Below are 18,665 nucleotides of genomic sequence, written 5' to 3'. Positions count from 1 at the left end.
CTCCAATTTTTAGGTCTATGAAACACAAAGCTCATGTATAGTTTTGGCATTCTTTTAGAATTTCTTTAGGCTACTTGACTTGTATAACATAACTGCAGAAAGATAAATTTTATCACTGTTTGTTGCAGGTAATTATCATATACATATTGAAAAAAAAATACTCTCTTGATTAATCACCTTTTGTATGAATGTAGTAGACTTTAGAAGCTGACAAATATCCACCAAAAGTTCCACAAGATTCATCCTAAAATGTACAAGGCCATCAGGCAGATCAAGTGTTCCACTCTCGTCGTTAAATGTAGAATCATCTACCTATCAAAGAAAATATTTCAGTTCAACTGGGTATCTTGTATTGGAAATTAAAATAACTACCATAAATATACTAGATATAACATCAGAAACACAGCTGTTTGCAAGTATGTGCACTAGAAAGATAAGGCATTTCCTATAATGTAATACTTACTGAATTATGCAATAGGTGAATCTTCAAATCAGAAATAAACTATTCATTAAAATAATAGAAATTTTAGAAATATAAGGAAGAGTGAGCTGCTCTTCAAGCCAAGAGACACTAGAACAGCACAAAAGAACATTAACAAAAGCAGGCTCAAAATTCAATAGCCAATTTCAAATATTAAAAATTATGATCCCGGCACCTCTAGTAGAACCCATGTTCCTGCCTCTCATGAATCAATTCTGCTAAAAAGTCATGAAGTGATATTTATAAATAACAATGAACCATTGGAAGCCAGCCGACAATGCCAGGCCCAATTTACCTATAGAATGCAATAAAAATACAAGTATCTCTCAATCATAATGCCTAAAAAGAATTTAATATAGCATCTGATCAATAGAAGAAAAAAATATAAATTCTGAACCAATGAACTGATTCGTCCAGACGAGAAAAAATAGAAATGCTTTTTTCTCAATCATAAGAGAAGCCAAAGAAGTTATAAAATTAAAACTAGAAACAACATGTAACAAACTTGATGGGGATGAATATCCAGAATCTACTCAAAAAATGAATGAAAGGAAATAAAGAAATTATAATCACTCTGTCAAAGGTATTTAGGTACAGCTTTTCAAGTTCTCTAGAGTCATAATCAATTAGCAGTTGATACTTGAGTTTGATATACAATTTGAGAAGTTTTTTTATTGAAAATTTATCCTTAAAGGCTTTTTATACTTCTAAACTTTCTATTTAGAAAAAAAGAAAGTTTTCTTTTTCTAAGATTTCTATTTGAATCATTTTTATAACTAGAAATCTTCTTTATACAAAAAGTCTTATTACAAGAACTTTTTAAAAGTGTATAAATAAATAAATAAAATAAAAAATAAAAATAAAAATAAAAATTCTATTTTCTTTTTAATTCTATTTTTCCAAGATTTAGGGGTTTTAGGAAATGGATAAGAATCCTAGTATGTCATTCTATAATTTAGGTTTCTTTTTTTCATGGTTTAATTCAATTTATAAGGCATTCTAAAGCCTATAAATAAGGCTAATTGATGTAAAAAAAACTAATAGTGAAAAAATAATATCAAGTTGCGCAAACATTGCATTTCTTACTTATCAAAAAAAAAAAAAAAAAAGTTTCACAAATATTGCAATTTTCAATCATAACACTTTATTACTTTTTTTTTAATAGTTAAAACTCCTAGAAGGTCTTAGTGAGACTCTAAGGGTCTGTTTGAGAATGTTTTCAAAAACTATTCTCATAAAACAATTTTTAAAAAGAGTTCTCAATTGTTTTTAGGAACAAAATTCTATTTGAGAACTCAAATATGAAAAATAGTTTTCCCATCCTATTCTCCATAAAGGTACTATGCACTTATATAGAATATACAAGTTCCCACAGTATTTTCTATATTTTCAATTGTTGCTTGGAACACTTTAAAAAAAAACAACTTGAAACACCTAAAATGTGTTCTAAAAAACATGTTTTCGAAACAAATTCTCAAGAAAACTGTTTTCTGTCAAAAAATTGTCAAACATGTTTGCTAAGTTCTGTTTTCAAGAACAGTTTGCTAATAGGGCCTAAGGTTCTTCTATTTTCTTTCTTTATTTTTCTTTTCCTATTTTTTATTTTAATTTTTTCTCCCACTAGTATAATTTTATTGTTGTTTCCCTCCTTAAATCCTAAAAGATTAAAACCCTAGCCCACCTATTTGATTGTAGACAACCATAATAGGGTTGCCCTACGTCAGAACATCCAAACTCTTCTAGAGTAAGGCATAATATTTCAATAGCAAACTGAGAGGATCGATTTTGGAAAGGAGCAAAGGCTTTACCTCTTGGATAAGATTTGGAGAAAAGAGCTTAAGTCTACTGTTGGAAGGTGCGGAAGCTAGTGTAGAGGCGAGTCAAGTTCGAGGCGTTTAAAAGTTTGGGAAGGAGGAGGAAGAAAGTTTAAGCTGGAGTGTCGTTCTAATGAGGCTGGTAGGTTTTTACTCTGCTCGGTCAGAGATGTGGAAGCTAAGAAGTTCTGTCTTGTATTTCCAAAAGGAAAAGGTTTAGTAAGGGGTTGGTTACTATTGGCTAAGAAGTTAAGGGCTCTTGGGTTCTCCACTCCAGCTGTGAGGAATTTCTTCCCAACTGTTCCAACCTCTTATAAGGTGGGGAGTAGTGTCAAAGGTTCAGAGAAAGAGTCAGGATCGTTTGCAGAAGTTGTGACAAGGAAGACATGGGAGTCAGGGGAATCCTTAAGGGTGCACCTGGGAGACCGGAAACTACTTTGCAAGGAAGAGCAGCTAGGGCGTTGTCTGGTTGGCTGTTTTGGTGGTAGTCTTGAGTTTGTTCCCCTACTACCTTCCTTGAAGAGGTGGGAGTTTGAAAGTTGGTTGCTTAAGGGGGATTTAAGAATTTCCAGGCTAGGTGGGGCCCTTGTGTTATTTGAGTTTGAAAATAAATGTGAAGTTGATATGGTGCTTTTAAGAGAGAGCAAACGATTCAAAAATAGAGAGTTTCTCTTGCAAAGGTGGGGATCGGAAATGGGATGTACTTGGAAAAAGAGCCATGCTAAGGAAGCTTGGGTGAGGGTTGTAGGACTTCCTCTCCATCTTTGGAGTAGAGAGGTATTTAAGAGAATTGGAGAGTGTTGTGGAGGGTTTGTTGTTGTGGATGAGGAAACAGCTTTCTTTTCCTAGTTGCAATGGGCTCAGATTTTGGTTAAAGTTTCGGGGAAGAAATGGCCAGGGTCTTTGCAGATGGAGGCTGGTAACATTAGTTGGGAGATTAGTCTGTGGTGGGAAGCTTCCTCGCAGGTGTCTCAAGTTGAGTGAAGCTCCTGTCTACAGATTAGAAAAGGGTGTGAGGTTAGGCATGAAGGTAGGGGCAGTGCACGCGTTGGTGCTAGTGTACGGGAGCTGCATTTTGAAATTCAAAACAGGGGGTCAGATGTGCAGGTTGAGTGTGGCAGAAGGCAAAGGACTACAGAGGGTGTAGGGGGTAGGTCGGCTCAAGTTCCTACAGCGAGCTCTTTTGCGAGTGGGCCTGGGCCCAAGTCTGAATGTTGGGAGGCTTGAAAAAGTGCAAATGGGACTGATTTAAGAGGTGGAACGAGCTGGGCCGAGGGCCTTAATTCCTTAAGTCTTGTGGTTTCGGGCTTGCGAAAGGTTTCAAAGGGCCTTTTGGGCCTTTGTTTTCTGAGGCCCATCCGAGTCTTTTTGGGGAGCCCTTCCCTTCTAAGGCTCTCTCTAAGCTTATCGGGGACATTGCGGGGCTAGAGCAGGAGCTCCTAGCCATGGAAGGTGCTGATGTCGGGGGTTCGTCTCTTGGCCGTCTAAAGCTCACCGATGAGGCGCTATTGGATGAAGCATCTAAGTATCCCCTTCGCCACAAACTCTCTTTTCTCTCTTTGGGGCTTGGGGTTTCTTCTACTACTCCTTTCTTGGGGCCCGATTTGGCTATGATGGGGACGAAGGGGGCTTCCAGTGGGTTGGTTGGGTCAGCAGAAGGGGCGAGGAGCAAGGATCTGTTGCGTGATGAGTTGATGGAAGATTTTTCGGCCCGCAAAGGGTGGAACGAGCCTTTGTGGGCTTCGCTTGGCGGTGCAAGTGTGTCTGAGCTAGCTATTGTTCCATTTGGATCGGGTTTTGAGAGTCCATTAGTGGAAAGGATGGCCCTTCAACAGGAAGAGGGGGAGAGTGATGAAGGATGGAGTTCTAGCTGCCTTGCGACGTTCAATCATTGTCTGGGTATGCCGACAGAAGGGTTTGAAGAGGAAATTTTGTACCTTTTGAGGAGAATGAAGGGGAGAATTGAAATAAGAGCCAGAACGGGGCGTATAGAAAGACGAAGTCTTCGGCTTCAAAATCCAGCAGGGAATTAAAGAAGTTGGAGTGGACAGTAAGCTATAAAAGAGCTAAGGTGGCTACCAATGCAGGTATGTCTAGAGGGGCTTCTGGATCGGGGTGCAAATGAAAATAAGGATTTTATCATGGAATGTCAAAGGGGCAAGCGACAGTGATAAGAAAAAAGTCATTAAATTAGTCATAAAATCCAAAAAAGTGGATGTGGTTTGCCTACAAGAACCTAAAATCAAGGAAATGAGAATGGGGCTTGTTCGTAGTCTTAGGGTAGGAAGGCATCTAGACTGGAGAGCAATCAATTCCGGGGGGGTAGTTAGAGGTGTTCTGGTGTTTTGGGACAACAGATTGGTTGAATTGGTGGAGGTGGAAGAAGAGATGTTTATGGTTTCATGTCGGTTTAAGAATTGTGTGGATGGGTTGATGTGGGTGTTCACTGGAGTGTATAAGCCGGAAAGCAGTAGGGATAGAGAAGATTTCTAGGAGGAGCTTGGGTCAATAAAAGGTTTATGGGGTGACCCTTGGTGTGTGTGGGGGAGAGGGGATTTCAACATGGTCAGATATCCAAAGAAGCGTAGTAGGGGGGTGGGCTTTTTGTTTCAATGAGGAGATTTTCAGAAGTGGTAGAGGATTTGGACCTAAGGGACTTTCCTTTACAAGAGGGTCCTTTTACATGGCGAGGCGGGTTAAATAACCAGTCCCAGTCTAGGCCGGACCGGTTTTTAGCGACAGATAATTGGGACAGTATGTTCAATGGGGCCGTGCAGGGGATCCTTCCCAGACCAATCTCTAATCACTTTCTCATCCTCCTTGAAGGTGGAGGTTTGAAGAGAGATCCTTCACCTTTCAGATTTGAGAACATGTGGCTAGAGGAAAAGGGGTTCAAGGATCAGATGAAGAAGTGGTGGGGGAGTTTATCTTTTACTGGGACTTTCAGCTTTGTTTTGGATGCAAAACTGAGAGCCTTAAAAGATATTTTGAAGAATTGGAATAAAAAAGTGTTTGGTACAATTGACACTAAAAAGAGTGAAGCTCTCAGACGGGTGGAGTACTGGGATGATTGGAGAAATATTCAACTTTGAATCTGGAAGATTGTGAAGCAAGAAAGGAGGCTAAGGAGTCTTATAAGACTTGGGTGTTGAGGGAAGAAATTTCTTGGAGACAGAAGTCTAGGGAACTATGGTTGAAGGAGGGGGACAATAACACCATATTCTTTCACAAGATGGTGAATGCTCACAGCAGAAGAAATTGGTTATCCAAGTTGAAAGTGAATGGTTGTTGGCATACGGAGGAGAATGATTTAAAAAATAGTGTGGTGGAGGCGTTTCAAAAGTTGTATTCTGAAGAAAGGGGGTGGCGTCCTTGTGTTGAGGGGTTGTCTTTCACGAGGTTAGCTAGTAGTGAGGTTGATGGGCTGGAGATTCCTTTTTCGAAAGGAGAAGTGTTTGCAGCACTTTCAGATCTAGGCAAGGACAAAGCCCCCGGTCCGGATGGCTTTATCATAGCTTATTGGTTGTTTTGTTAGGCCATGGTGAAGATTGAGATCATGGGTTTTTTTAGAGAATTCCATGAGAGGGGCAGATTTGTTAAACCATTAAATGCAACTTTCTTGGTTTTAGTTCCAAAGAAGAGAGGTGCAGAAGATCTGAAAAACTTCAGGCCAATTAGCCTTGTAGGCAGCCTCTTCAAGTTGTTGGCCAAGGTGTTGGCTAATAGAATTAAAAAGGTGAAAGGGAAAGTGATCTCAGAGTCCCAAAATGCCTTTATGAAGGGTAGACAGATTTTGGATGTAGTTTTGATTGCAAATGAGGTTGTGGACTCAAGGCTGAAAGACAATGTAGGGGGTGTGTTATGTAAGTTGGATATAGAGAAGGCTTATGATCATGTTAGATGGAGCTTTTTGTTGGCAGTTTTTAAAAAGATAGGTTTTGGGGAGATATGGATAAAGTGGATAGATTGGTGTATCTCTACTGTGAAATTTTCTGTTTTAATTAATGGTTCTCCTTCTGGTTTTTTCCAAAGCTCAAGGGGGTTGAGACAAGGAGATCCCCTCTCCCCTTATTTGTTTGTGATAACCATGGAGGTATTTAGTTGCTTGTTGAGAAGGGCTATTAGTGGGGGCTTGTCATCTGGGTGGAGGGTGAGAGATAGGAGTGGTGAGGGGGTTCAAATCTTGCATTTGTTATTCGCGGATGACACGTTCGTTTTTTGTGAGGAGTCTTTGGATCAGATGACCTATCTAAGTTCGCTTCTCATGTGGTTTGAGGCGTGTTCAGGGTTGAAGATCAACTTAGAGAAGAGTGAGTTGATCTCGATGGGTAGGGTGCATGATATAGAGAGTTTGACCTTGGAGTTGGGTTGTAAAGTGGGTAGGCTCCTTTCCTGTTATCTGGGTTTGCCTTTAGGGGCACCTTTCAAATCAATGGCTGTGTGGGATGGGGTTGAAAAGCGTTTTCGTAGAAGGCTTGCTATGTGGAAGAAGCAGTATATATCTAAAGGAGGGAGACTCACCCTAATCCAAAGTACTCTTTCTAGCATGCCTTTATACTTTATGTCTCTCTTTTACTTGCCAAGAAAAGTGAGGTTGAGATTGGAGAAGATTCAGAGGGATTTTCTGTGGGGTGGGGGAGCTCTTGTCCAAAAGCCACACCTTGTCATGTAGAACTTGATTTGCTTGGATAAAAAGAAAGGTGGGTTAGGTGTGAGAAACTTAGTTCTGATGAATAGCGCTCTCTTGTGTAAGTGGAATTGGCGGTATGCTAATGAAAGAGAGGCGTTTTGGAGGCGAGTTATAAGTCACAAGTATGGCGAAGAGGAGGGGGGATGGCGTGCTCGGGAAGTAAATGAGAGATACGGTGTTGGGCTTTGGAAAGCAATTAGGAATGAGTGGTTGCTTTTAGATGGTAGGTTAGCCTACCATGTGGATAGTGGGCAAAAAGTGAGATTCTGGACGGACAAGTGGTGTGGAGATGAGCCACTTTGTGAGTCCTTCTCCTCTTTATTTTCCATCTCCTTGTCTAAGAATGCTTGGGTTTCGAAGGTTTGGAACCCCGTTGGTGATGGGGATGGCTAGACTCCTCTTTTTGCAAGGGCATTTAATGATTGGGAGATCGAGTTGGTGGAGCTTTTTTTGCATAAGATCCAAGTTTTCCGGGTGCAAAGGGAGGAGGAAGATAGAGTGATCTGAACAGCTTCAAATGGTGTCACTTTCTCAGTCAAGTCTCTTTATTCTATTTTGGAGCTCAGGGGTTCTTCTATGTTCCCTAGCGAAAGTATTTGGAGGGTAAGAGTGCCTACTAAGGTAGCTTTCTTTGCTTGGGCGGCTTCCTGGGGTAAAGTCTTAACTTTGGAGCAACTTCAAATGAGGGGGTCCTCTTTGGCAAACATGTGTTTTCTTTGCCAATTTGAATTAGAAACGGTGGATCACCTCTTACTTCATTGTGTTAAGACACGGGTCTTGTGGAATCTTCTTTTCTCCCTTTTTGGTATGTCTTGGACTCTTTCGTGTACAGTGAAGGAAACTCTTCTTGGATGGAATGGAGTGTTTGTGGGGAAAGGTCGCAAGAAGGCTTGGCAAATGGCTCCCTTATGTATATTTTGGTCAGTCTAGAAGGAGAGGAATAGATTAGTTTTTAGGAATGAGGAGCTTTCACTTCAAAGATTGAAATATTCTTTTGTATGTAATCTTTGGTCTTGGGTCAGGATTTCCTTAGTTTTGAGCCCTTCTTCTCTTGTAAGTTTTTTAGACTGGATAGACTCTAAGGGAAGGCGGTGTGTATACCACCTGTATACTTTGAGGGCACTAGTTTTTGGTGTTTCCTCTTTTTGATTAATATACTTCCTTTTATCTATCAAAAAAAAAAAAAATCAATAGCAAATAAATGCATTTTACTCAAAAGCCAAATAGAATTACTTCACACCTAAAATAGAACAAAGTCGGATAGACTAAGAAAGAAGACCTTAGCATGTAATTGAACATCAGGAAACCCAAAATAGAACAAGGTAGATAGATGAGAAAAACCTGAGCACGCAATAGAAAAGCATCCAGTAATGCTGAGAATACAGGAGAAAACATGTCTTCAACATCTTTCTTATTTTTTCCACTATCGGAGTCAAGTCCAAGAATATAACTTGCAAGACTAGACCTGGAAAGCAAAATAACGAAACAAACTCACAATTATCAAACTTTGATGTTTGACACTAAACATATCAAAAGCTTCCACATTATGTGCATCATTAGAACTACATAAGAAAAGCTTCATCAGGTACATAGAGATTTATCTACTTCAACAGAACATAATATACAAAAGCTTGAGGTCTAATCTTCAAAAAAATAAAAATAAAAATAAAAAGTATAGGAGCTTGAGATCAAAATATTCCTTGGCACTTTAGCAAGCATATTCTTTTTCATGCATGTTTATATGAAACTGAACATGTAATGGAATCATCCAAGAAAAGTACTGAACAGGTTTGACAAAAATATAACCATATAAATTAAGGAAAGAAATACCTCAAATCAAACCCAAATCAGCCCAATACCAACCACCTGGGATAAGTTATATGGATTCTTTTTGTCATTCAGCTCTAGTTAGAGCCATACACTCCATTAGATCCCCAGGGATCATGTTATTTATGATAGAAAGGTAGAATGGGATGTTAGTAAGAGTGTGGTGACTAACAAAATGATCCTCATTTCCACCATTACATTCCTAGTGACCTATGATCATGTTTTTTATTATAGAAAATATCACAATTTCCTCCTTTCATGTTTTCTCATAAAAAAATATATATACTGGCAAGGATCTAATGGAGAAAATAGTCATGTTGTTTTTAGTAACCTTCATTCACATCCTTTTTTACCTCACCTACTGAATTTAGATGGCTTCAATTTAAATCAAATCACTCCTACAAATTCATGCATTTATAGGTCTTTGCTCCAACATGACAAACCGCCATAGAGAAATTTCTAGCATGTTCCAATTCCTTGCACCTCTATTTTTTTTTTTTTTTTTTGATAAGTAAGCAGATGTTATATTAAAAAGGCAAAAAGCCACACAGCATACAGGACGTATACAAAGCAGTCAAACCCAAAAACCACAAGAAGCCCACAATCCTACCTACCCTCAATTGGACGCGAGCCACTCTAGAAAACCTAAGAGTGAAGAGGACTCCTCTCCAATATACACCCTAGCCCAACTCCACAAATTACATACAAAAGAATTTTTGAGTTTCTGTATAGATAAGAATCCCCCCCTAAAAGCTAATCTATTCCTTTCCTTCCAAACCGTCCAAAAAATACACAACGGGATGGAAGTCCAAACCTTTTTCCTTTTTTTCCCCACAAAAGAACCCCTCCAACTGAAAAGCATATCTTTAACCGTTTCAGGGAACACCCACTGAATGCCAAACAAGACTAAGACAATCTCCCAAAGGACCCGGACCACTGTACAATGTAGAAGAATGTGATTTACAGTCTCCTCTTCACACCCACACAAAAAACAACGGTTAGGGAACTGCCACCCCCTTCTTTGTAGCCTATCCAAAGTTAGGACCTTTCCCCACGTGGCCTCCCAAGCAAAAAACACAACTTTAGTTGGGACCTTGTCCACCCAAATGCCCTTATTCGGGAATACAATATCATTCGAAGCAACAAGGAGATTGTAAGCCTCCTTAACCCTAAAGATGCCACTTGCACCTCTATTTTTTTGTGAATGTTAATTATTCTAATTCTCATTGTATTGTCACTCATCAAGGGAAACATTCTCATTTTGGTTACATACATCTCATTCTTAATTGCCTAACGCACTATGCCATAAAGTAGAGTTAGCTTTACAATTTTCCAATAGGATTTTCCCTCTATCTTTGATAGAAATGCCATGAAAGAGACCATGGGAGTAATTGGGAGCCAATTCATGTTGAACGATGAAGCAAAAAAACCTCTCTTGGAATGTTTTTTTTTTTTTTTTTGGGTAAATAGCAATATCTGGTGCATATGCTAACAAGCTTAAGCTTTTAAGAAATTTGGCAGACTAACGTAGTATCAAAGGTATGCTCAACTAGAGGCCCCAAATTCAAGTTTCTACTACTATTATTGTCTCCATCTATTTCTTTGTAATCCACAACTAATTTTGTGTTTCTCAACATGTGGGTATGGGACCACGTGTGAGAGAGTTTTAGCTTAATATACAGTATGGGTCCATATCCTACCATTTTAAACTTTTAGGGAAGTTGGTAATTTAACAAGGATCAAGTTAGAAGTCTCAAGTTAGGGTCACTCTTACTGCTATAGTTCCCATCTATTTGTGTACTGCTGCTGATTTGTTTCTTGTGAGAGCTCGTATCCTAATTAGGAAAGTTATAATATGCAGATAGAAACAAAGAAGTTTATACATCATCTGTGTGCTTCCTACGAACCAGAAAAAACTTTGGTATCTCAACACAAACATTAATAAATTTTACACCATGTTTAGAAGCTCAATTATAGCCCTCTCAGAAAAAAGTATAGAATCAATGTTACTTAAGCCTTCAATCACAAATAAACGCATGTGAATCCCATAAGAGGCATAGCAAATCCTGTGGGAAGAAAACAACTCAAACATGCTTCAATTGATCACAAATTTTCCAGCAGAACCACTTTTCATATTGATTTGGACCCTATCCCAGGAACACTCTATAACCAAAGAAAAACAAGAAAAAAGAATACCAGAATTGCAATGTGGTGTCTGCAATCTCCCAGTCTTCACTTGGAAATGCAACACAGCTGCCAGAACATTAAGCATGTTAAGACATTGCACACTAAAAAATTGGACCCAAATGCCAGATTCAAGAAACCTATAAATTCAATGAACTATTGTATCCCAAGGAAGAGAGGCAATAATCAAACTCTGAGGAATGTTATACTCTGCTTGTGCATGCCACCCAAGTTACAAGCCATTAGGGTGTACAGTGCACATAAGAGGTGTTAGTAATTTAAATAGATTATGTCTCGTTTTAAGTACTCTTAAACATAATCCATGCATAAATTACCATATACACTCAAGCAGAGAGCTGTCACTGCATAGGAAGGAACCTTGGGGCACATACTGAAAGGCATATAGAACAAGAGTTTCTCACATGCATATTGCACAAGATTTCTCAAGTTAAATCTTCATATCAGAAAGTTGAAAGATAGAAAAATGACCTCAAGAGTGCATCCGCAAGCAAATGTGCTTCAGCGCTTGCTTCAACAATTAGAGATGGTGCCTGTTATACCACATACAAGTAGTAAAAGTAAATGAAAAAGATTTTGGAGACAAATTATTGACAATAACATGCATCCAATGTTTTCTTTCTCTACCCTTGCACTTATTATGGGTGACAAGCTGCCAGAATTTTGGATACCAATTTTCATATCAATGTACTTATTATTCGTAATAGAAGCTTGATTAATACAGGGCTACTCATGCATTCATGTTTAAACCATAAATAAGTGTAAGATACAGATTCATAAAAACTTTAAAATAAAAACTGTGCTCCAAGTAGAATATTCAATACTTACAGCCTGCCCAATTTCTGACATCAAGCAGGCAAGACCACTAATTACTTTCTCATCTCCATTATTAAGAGCCGGTAGAAGAAGCACTTCTTTAAGAAATTGTATTCTGCACAACAAAACCTGGGGTAGCCCCTACAAAAACAAAGACAACTCAAATTAGAAAAGATCATCCAAAGAAATGAAGTGCAAAGGTTCTATCAACAGCTCAATCTTATCATTTATCCTGCAAAACTTGAAACTGGTTTCGGAATCAAGTGAAAGCTCTATGTTAACATTTCAAATAGGAGATTAGCCCCTTTTAATATAACCAAACATTTCTTTCTTATAATGAGAAAAAGGGGCATTAAGACATGATGTGTGCAATGCATAGGTTGTGCCACAACAAGCAACCAATGGGCACACTAATTCTCTAGGTCTCCTTTCATGTAAATCTGACCAACACAGAACCAATGGGTTTATATGTTTTGTCACAAGCCTGCCCATTGCACCCGAACAACCAAACAACAGACACTGATCCTCTAGGTCGTTGACCTCCTTTCATGCCAACTCTGACCAACTCAGAACCAATGGGTTCATGCGTTTGTCACAAACCTGAACCCTAGTTTTCATTTTATATGAATAATGAGCCTCTCTTGTGGTTCCTGATGAGGAAAAAAAACAAAACAAAACCAGTATATTTTTTGAGCCTGCTTGTATACATCATGTATTCATGGGATTCACCCCCTTTGTTTGTTAGGCATCTTTAATACACATTTTTTTGCCTATCAAAAAAAAGGGGGACAAAAACTACATTCCCCTGAGTGTAGCTACTTCCAATGCATACAAGTTTCTGGGTGTAGATGATGATATATCTATATATATCATATAATGAAGTACCACATGAGTCGATCTTCAACATTCTAGGTCTTCATGTTCTGTCATCTTACTTATGTTCTTCATTAGCATTCAAACTGAATGACTCTATGAGATTAAGTTGATACTTCCATATATTATGGATAATGCAGGAGACATCCTTATTTTTCCTTAGGGAATCTTTAGAATCACCACTGTTTAGCTTCCAATTCACCTCCGACCATCATTGTTGAATATAATTATTAATTAATGAGGCTATGCCCATAGCATGAAGCTCAATGGATTGCTTTGTATACGTTATGCATACTTTCTAATTTTCAATACAATTGCTTTTACCTATCAAAAAAAAAAAAAAAAAACAGAATGCAGCTCAATGCTATATGGAATCAATGAGACATGATTAAAGAATGCAGCTCAATGGTATATGCAAGCAAGAATATATTAAAAGATTCAAAGAGGAACTATACACCAAGGTACATGGGACGTATGCAATGGGTATCAAAAAGATTTACCGAATAACAGGAGAACACACAAAACTGTTCTCTTCCTCAGCCAAATCCCACTCAATCTACAAAATCAATTATAGGCAATGAGCCTTTTTCTATGTACAAGCTAACACAGAATGCTATACTTTTATTAGTGATTGAATCAGTTGCTCCCTACTTTCGAACATTCTTCAATTCCTTTCCTCTCAAATTGACAAAAAAAACACACAAGGGAGTAGCTCTTCAAACTTTCTTGCATTTTATTCCCATAAAAGACCTATGCCAACTTAAAAGTCTCTCCTTAACAATGAAACAAAGAACCCATACAATGTTGAAAAGATAATTCCCTTACTTTGACACAATCTAAGAATATGTGATCAATTGATTCCTCTTCATTTTTGCAAAGAAAACATTGGTTTGCCAATGATCACCCTCTCTTCTAAAGCTAATCCAACTTTCCCCAAGTAGCTTCCCAAGCAAAAAAAACTTGCTTTTAATGGGACCCAAAAATTCCAAAATAATACCAACCGGAAAAGAAATTGCACGTCTTGGCTCCAAGAGGGAATATAAAAATTTGACTGAGAAGATCCCCTTCTTTGAGTCCATCTTAATCACTCCATCATCTTCCTTCTTCGCAGACCTTTCTTGCAACCTTGAAAGAAACACATCAACATTACCTTACCTAGTTCCCAATCATTCAAGTGTCTAGAGAACAAGGATTCCATTGATGGGGTCCATACATCACTCAAGCCACTTTCAATGATGTTAAGGTATACAAGGAGGAGAAAGACATACATAAGCGTTCTTCCCCACACCACCAATGCTTACAAAGTTTCATCCTCCAACCATTTCCCACCTCGAAAGACCCTTTATAATGTTTTTCCAAACCCCAACCCCATACCCTTCATCCTTTTGAAATGCATTTTTTTCATATTGATAGTCTTCGGCGAAATCTCTCTTTCACACAATTCCAAAATGTCTCTACTTCAAAAAGAGTCCCTAATGGAAGCCCAACTAGATAGATGAAAGCTCTTGTACCCTACATCCCAATTCAAGGACTAAATCCTCCAAATTAGGCATCCTCCCTATTAGGATCAATTCACTTTTTTCTAGATTTATGTTCAGCCCAGATATAGCTTCAAATCACACGAGCATCTAGCTTAAACAAGTCATTAGACCTTGTGAGGCCTTGCAAAAGAGCAAGGTGTTGTCAACAAACATATAAGACACCTTTAACCCGGGGTTAGTAACCCCTCACACCCACTCCCCCTCACATTAAATCTTGATTAAAAGCCACCCACCCTAACCTTCTCCAAAAGACAATCGAGTACCTCCATCACCAACATAAATAAATGGAAAAATAGAGGATCCTTGTCTTGAGCCTCACTATAATATCTCACATCAGATAGGAGAAAAAGTTTCTAACACTATATATGTATGGTCTCCTCTTAACATTATAAATGTTTTTTAAAATCATAAATACCCATTAGACCCACAATAAACAATACCTACATGGTTGGAAGTGGGTTGTTAAAAATGGTAATAGATCTAAACTCTAACCCCGATGTGAAAGTTTGTTTAGTCTCACAATCCTATGGGACATGATGAAAACGTCATGTCTGCATAGGGGATGAAGGTGATTGTGATATTTCACATTGAATAGTAAAAAAAGTTCCTGACATTATATATATACGAGCTCCGCTTAAACATGTAGACACTTTTAAAACCATGAGGGCTCATTGGGCCCAACAAACAATATCTACATAGTATGAAGTGGATCGTTACAAGAACTTTGAAAAAATTCAGAGGAAGTGTCGTTAATTGGCATAGCAAACTTTGTTGTTGAGATACACCATTTTATCCATTCAAACCATTTTTAAGACAAACCTCATCTCTAAGAATAGCTAGCAAACATGTTCATATGGATTTTTTATGTCGATGATAAACCTCCAGTGCGTTTCACATATGCTAGGCAAGCCAAAAATAATCAATGAACAACCTTTATCCTTTTTAGTGTAATTTGGTTGCTTTTTGTTGACTGCATTGGGATCTTTGGGGCTAAGTTAGTGAGGATTGAGAGTAAAAAGAAAGAAAAGAGGAAAAATAAAGAAAGTAGGAAAAAGTTGCTAAGTGGGGCTGTGGGGAGAGTTTGTAGGAAAACGTCTGCTACCCAACCTTTGTAATTTTTTTTATCAATGCAATTTGTTTTATTATTGGCTCTTTCCTTCATTGCTAATAGAATTTTGTTGTGAGTGTCTGGTGTGAATCCTAACATTTTGGTATTAGAGCCTACAATTCTGGGATGGTTGGGAAAAAGGGAGATGGATGTATCAATCTAATGGAAGAACGGATGCACTTTGTTCAGGAGGATATCAGCATCGTCAAGGAGAGCATGACAAAGATTATGTTCTTTGAAAAGAGCATGACCACGATAATGAAGTGATTGGATGCGATGGTTGTGGAAATACGGGAGAATTCGGAGTGATTGTCATCGAATGAGAGACAAAAACCAAGGGATTCAAATAACGGTTTCGGAGTGGGTTCGTCAGAGCTGCCATTGGCAATAGAGGGAAATAGGGCTAGGGAAGTGCATGACAATGGAAATAAAGGAGAAATGTGTACCCAGCGTGTGGAGATGCCAATTTTTTATGGCAAAAACCTCGAAGAATGGCTCTATCATGCAAAATGGTTCTTCTCATTGAATCGGAGGGCGAAGCCTTCGCATGGCATCAATGGGAGGATACACGTCGGCCTTTTTGGAGTTGGGAGGACTTCAAGCGACTGTTGTTGGAGCGCTTTGGTCCATGAGACGAAGAGGAGATGTCCAAAAGGTTTTTCTCTCTCTGGTAGGAGGGTACTATTCGTGAGTATCGCAGGGAATTCAAACAGGTTACTTCCACCATGGACGACATTCCAAAACGTCTCTTAAAAGGCCAATTCATTAATGGGCTTCGCCCTGACATTCGAGCCAAGTTGAAGGCACATAGGCTTACAGGTTTGGGCCGCATTATGTTAATGGCCCAAAAACTGGACAAAAAAAACAAAAAAAAACAAACAAACCTTAAAACAATATAGATGCCCTAATTCTAGGGGAAATAAATTTACAAATCTCTCTGTTGGGGGAGCACTGAAGACGCCATGGACAGATAACCATTGCAAGACAACTTTGTCGAAGAAGACAAGTGGAACAAAATCAGAGGTGCCGTTTAGGAAGCTTTCGAAGGCCAAACTTCAAGCAAAACGTGAGAAGGGTCTCTGTTATTGCTGTGATGATAGATTCTCGTCAGGGCATCATTGTCGACTGAAAGAACTCCAAGTCATGGTATATCAAGGAGAGGAAGAATTACTAGAAAGTAATGATGAAGATTAGGAAGTCCATGGGACAGACCAAGAACTAGTGGAATTGTCGATGAATTTGGTGGTAGGGCTTACTTCACCAAAGACGATAAAATTGAAAGGGAAGGTTTGTGGGAAAGAGGTAGTGGTATTGATTGATCCCGGAGCAACCCATAATTTTGTCTCTTACGCATTGGTGAAGCAACTTGAAATACGGTTGGATGAAACAGGAGGTTATGGAGTGTTGCTTGGAACCGGAGTGCCAATTAAAGGAGAGGGCGTGTGTCGAGGAGTCCAATTGTTGATGCAAGGAGTTAAAACTGTAAAGGATTTTTTGCCTCTTAATTTGGGTGGTTCCGATTTGATTTTGGGGATGCAATGGTTGGAAACTTTAAGAATAATTAAGTTCAATTGCAAAACTTTGACAATGCGGTTCAAGGTGGGTGAATCAACCGTGACTTTGCAAGGGTACCCGGCGTTGTGCAAAACCCAAGTTACTTTGAAAGCTTTGATGCGAGCAGTGAAGGGAAAGGAGCAAGGGGTTTTAGTTGAGTTCATTAACACAAAGTTATCACCAAAGACAAAATTTGTTTCAATTCCAGAGGTAGTACAGGGTGTCTTACAACAATTTCATTCCATGTTTGATATGCCGAATGGGTTACCACCTAGTCGGGGGTTTGAACACGCAATTGTCTTAAAGGAAAGGGCAGCACCTATGAGTGTCCGACCCTACCGTTAGCCACAAATCCAAAAGGTTGAGATTGAACGATTGGTGAACGAACTGTTGGTGGCTGGTGTGATTCAACCGAGTTCTAGCCCATTCTCAAGTCCCATATTGTTGGTTAAGAAGAAGGACAACAGTTGGCATTTTTGTGTAGATTATCCTGCTTTGAATAGGGTCTTAGTTTCGGATAAATTTCCCATCCCAGTCATTGATGAGTTACTTGATGAACTGAATGGTGTACAGATATTCTCCAAATTGGACCTTAAATCCAGTTACCATCAAATAAGAGTGAAGCGGCAAGACATTCACAAAACGGCTTTCAGAACCCATAATGGACATTATGAGTTTCTCATAATGTCGTTTGGACTCATGAATGCACCATCCACGTTTCAATCGCTCATGAATGACATTTTTCACACGCATCTTTGGAAATTTGTTTTAGTCTTCTTTGACGACATTCTTGTTTATACCAGGGATTTACAATCTCATGTTCATCATTTCGAAGTCGTATTCAGCATTCTTCACGACCAGAAACTCTTTGCCAACATGAGCAAATGTCATTTTGCTCAGCTAAAATTGGAATACCTCGGCCACATTATTTCAACAGATGGGGTAGCAGTAGATCCTTCCAAAATTGAAGCAATGCAGTGTTGGCCCACACCACGAAATTTGAAAGAGTTGAGGGGTTTTCTTGGTCTTACTGGTTATTATCGGAAATTTGTGGCAGGTTACGGTAAGATCGCATACCCGTTGACAGAACAACTCAAAAAGGATAATTTTGGGTGGACTTATGAAGCCGAACATGCATTCAATCAGCTCAAACATGCAATGATGACAATACAAGTTTTAGCTCTCCCAGATTTTAATAAACCATTTGTTATTGAGACTGATGCTTCAGGGGTCAGTGTGGGAGCTGTCTTGATGCAGGACCAGCGCCTTATTGCATCCTATAGCCATATTTTGGCTCAACGAAACAAATTGAAGTCGGTGTATGAAAGAGAGTTGATGGCTATTGTTTTTGCTATCCAGAGGTAGCGACCTTATTTGTTGGGAAGGCGATTTGTCATCCGCACTAATCAGAGGAGTCTCAAGTACCTTCTTGAACAAAGGTTAATCAGCGAGGAGCACCAGAAGTGGCTCACAAAACTTCTAGGCTAGACCTTCGAAATTCAATATTGCCTGGGGCTAGAAAATAGAGTTGCAGATGCTTTATCACGATATCCTGAATTTACTGCACTCACCTTATCCCCTGTTCTGAATTTCGAGGAGATATAGAAAGAGGTAGAAATAGGCGAAGCATTGAATCACATTAGAATGGAGGTGTTAGAGGGCAATCCCAAATACTCTGGCTATGTTGTAGTACAAAGACAACTCTTATACAAAGGCAGGATTGTTCTACCTCAACATTCCAAGTTAATTCCTTCCTTAC

At 38.9% G+C, this 18,665-nt stretch overlaps 1 protein-coding gene across 3 annotated transcripts in view; it reads right to left on the bottom strand.

Annotated features, from left to right (window-relative positions):
• Window positions 1–18,665, bottom strand: part of LOC100244593 (transportin MOS14) — a 72,645-nt gene that overhangs the window by 37,669 nt on the left and 16,311 nt on the right. For all 3 annotated transcript variants that reach the window (XM_010662335.3, XM_010662334.3, XM_002276561.5), the window contains exons 7-11: window positions 11,843–11,971; window positions 11,486–11,547; window positions 11,009–11,065; window positions 8,327–8,450; window positions 178–312 (exon numbers count right to left, since the gene is read on the bottom strand). In XM_010662335.3, coding sequence (XP_010660637.1) covers window positions 178–312; window positions 8,327–8,450; window positions 11,009–11,065; window positions 11,486–11,547; window positions 11,843–11,971 — 507 coding nt within the window. The remainder of the gene's footprint in view (window positions 1–177; window positions 313–8,326; window positions 8,451–11,008; window positions 11,066–11,485; window positions 11,548–11,842; window positions 11,972–18,665) is intronic.

This window comes from Vitis vinifera, chromosome 14, assembly GCF_030704535.1.
Source record: "Vitis vinifera cultivar Pinot Noir 40024 chromosome 14, ASM3070453v1".
Taxonomy (NCBI): Eukaryota; Viridiplantae; Streptophyta; class Magnoliopsida; order Vitales; family Vitaceae; genus Vitis; species Vitis vinifera.
Note: the sequence above shows the minus strand (reverse complement) of the source record. Positions and strands in the feature narration are given on the sequence as shown.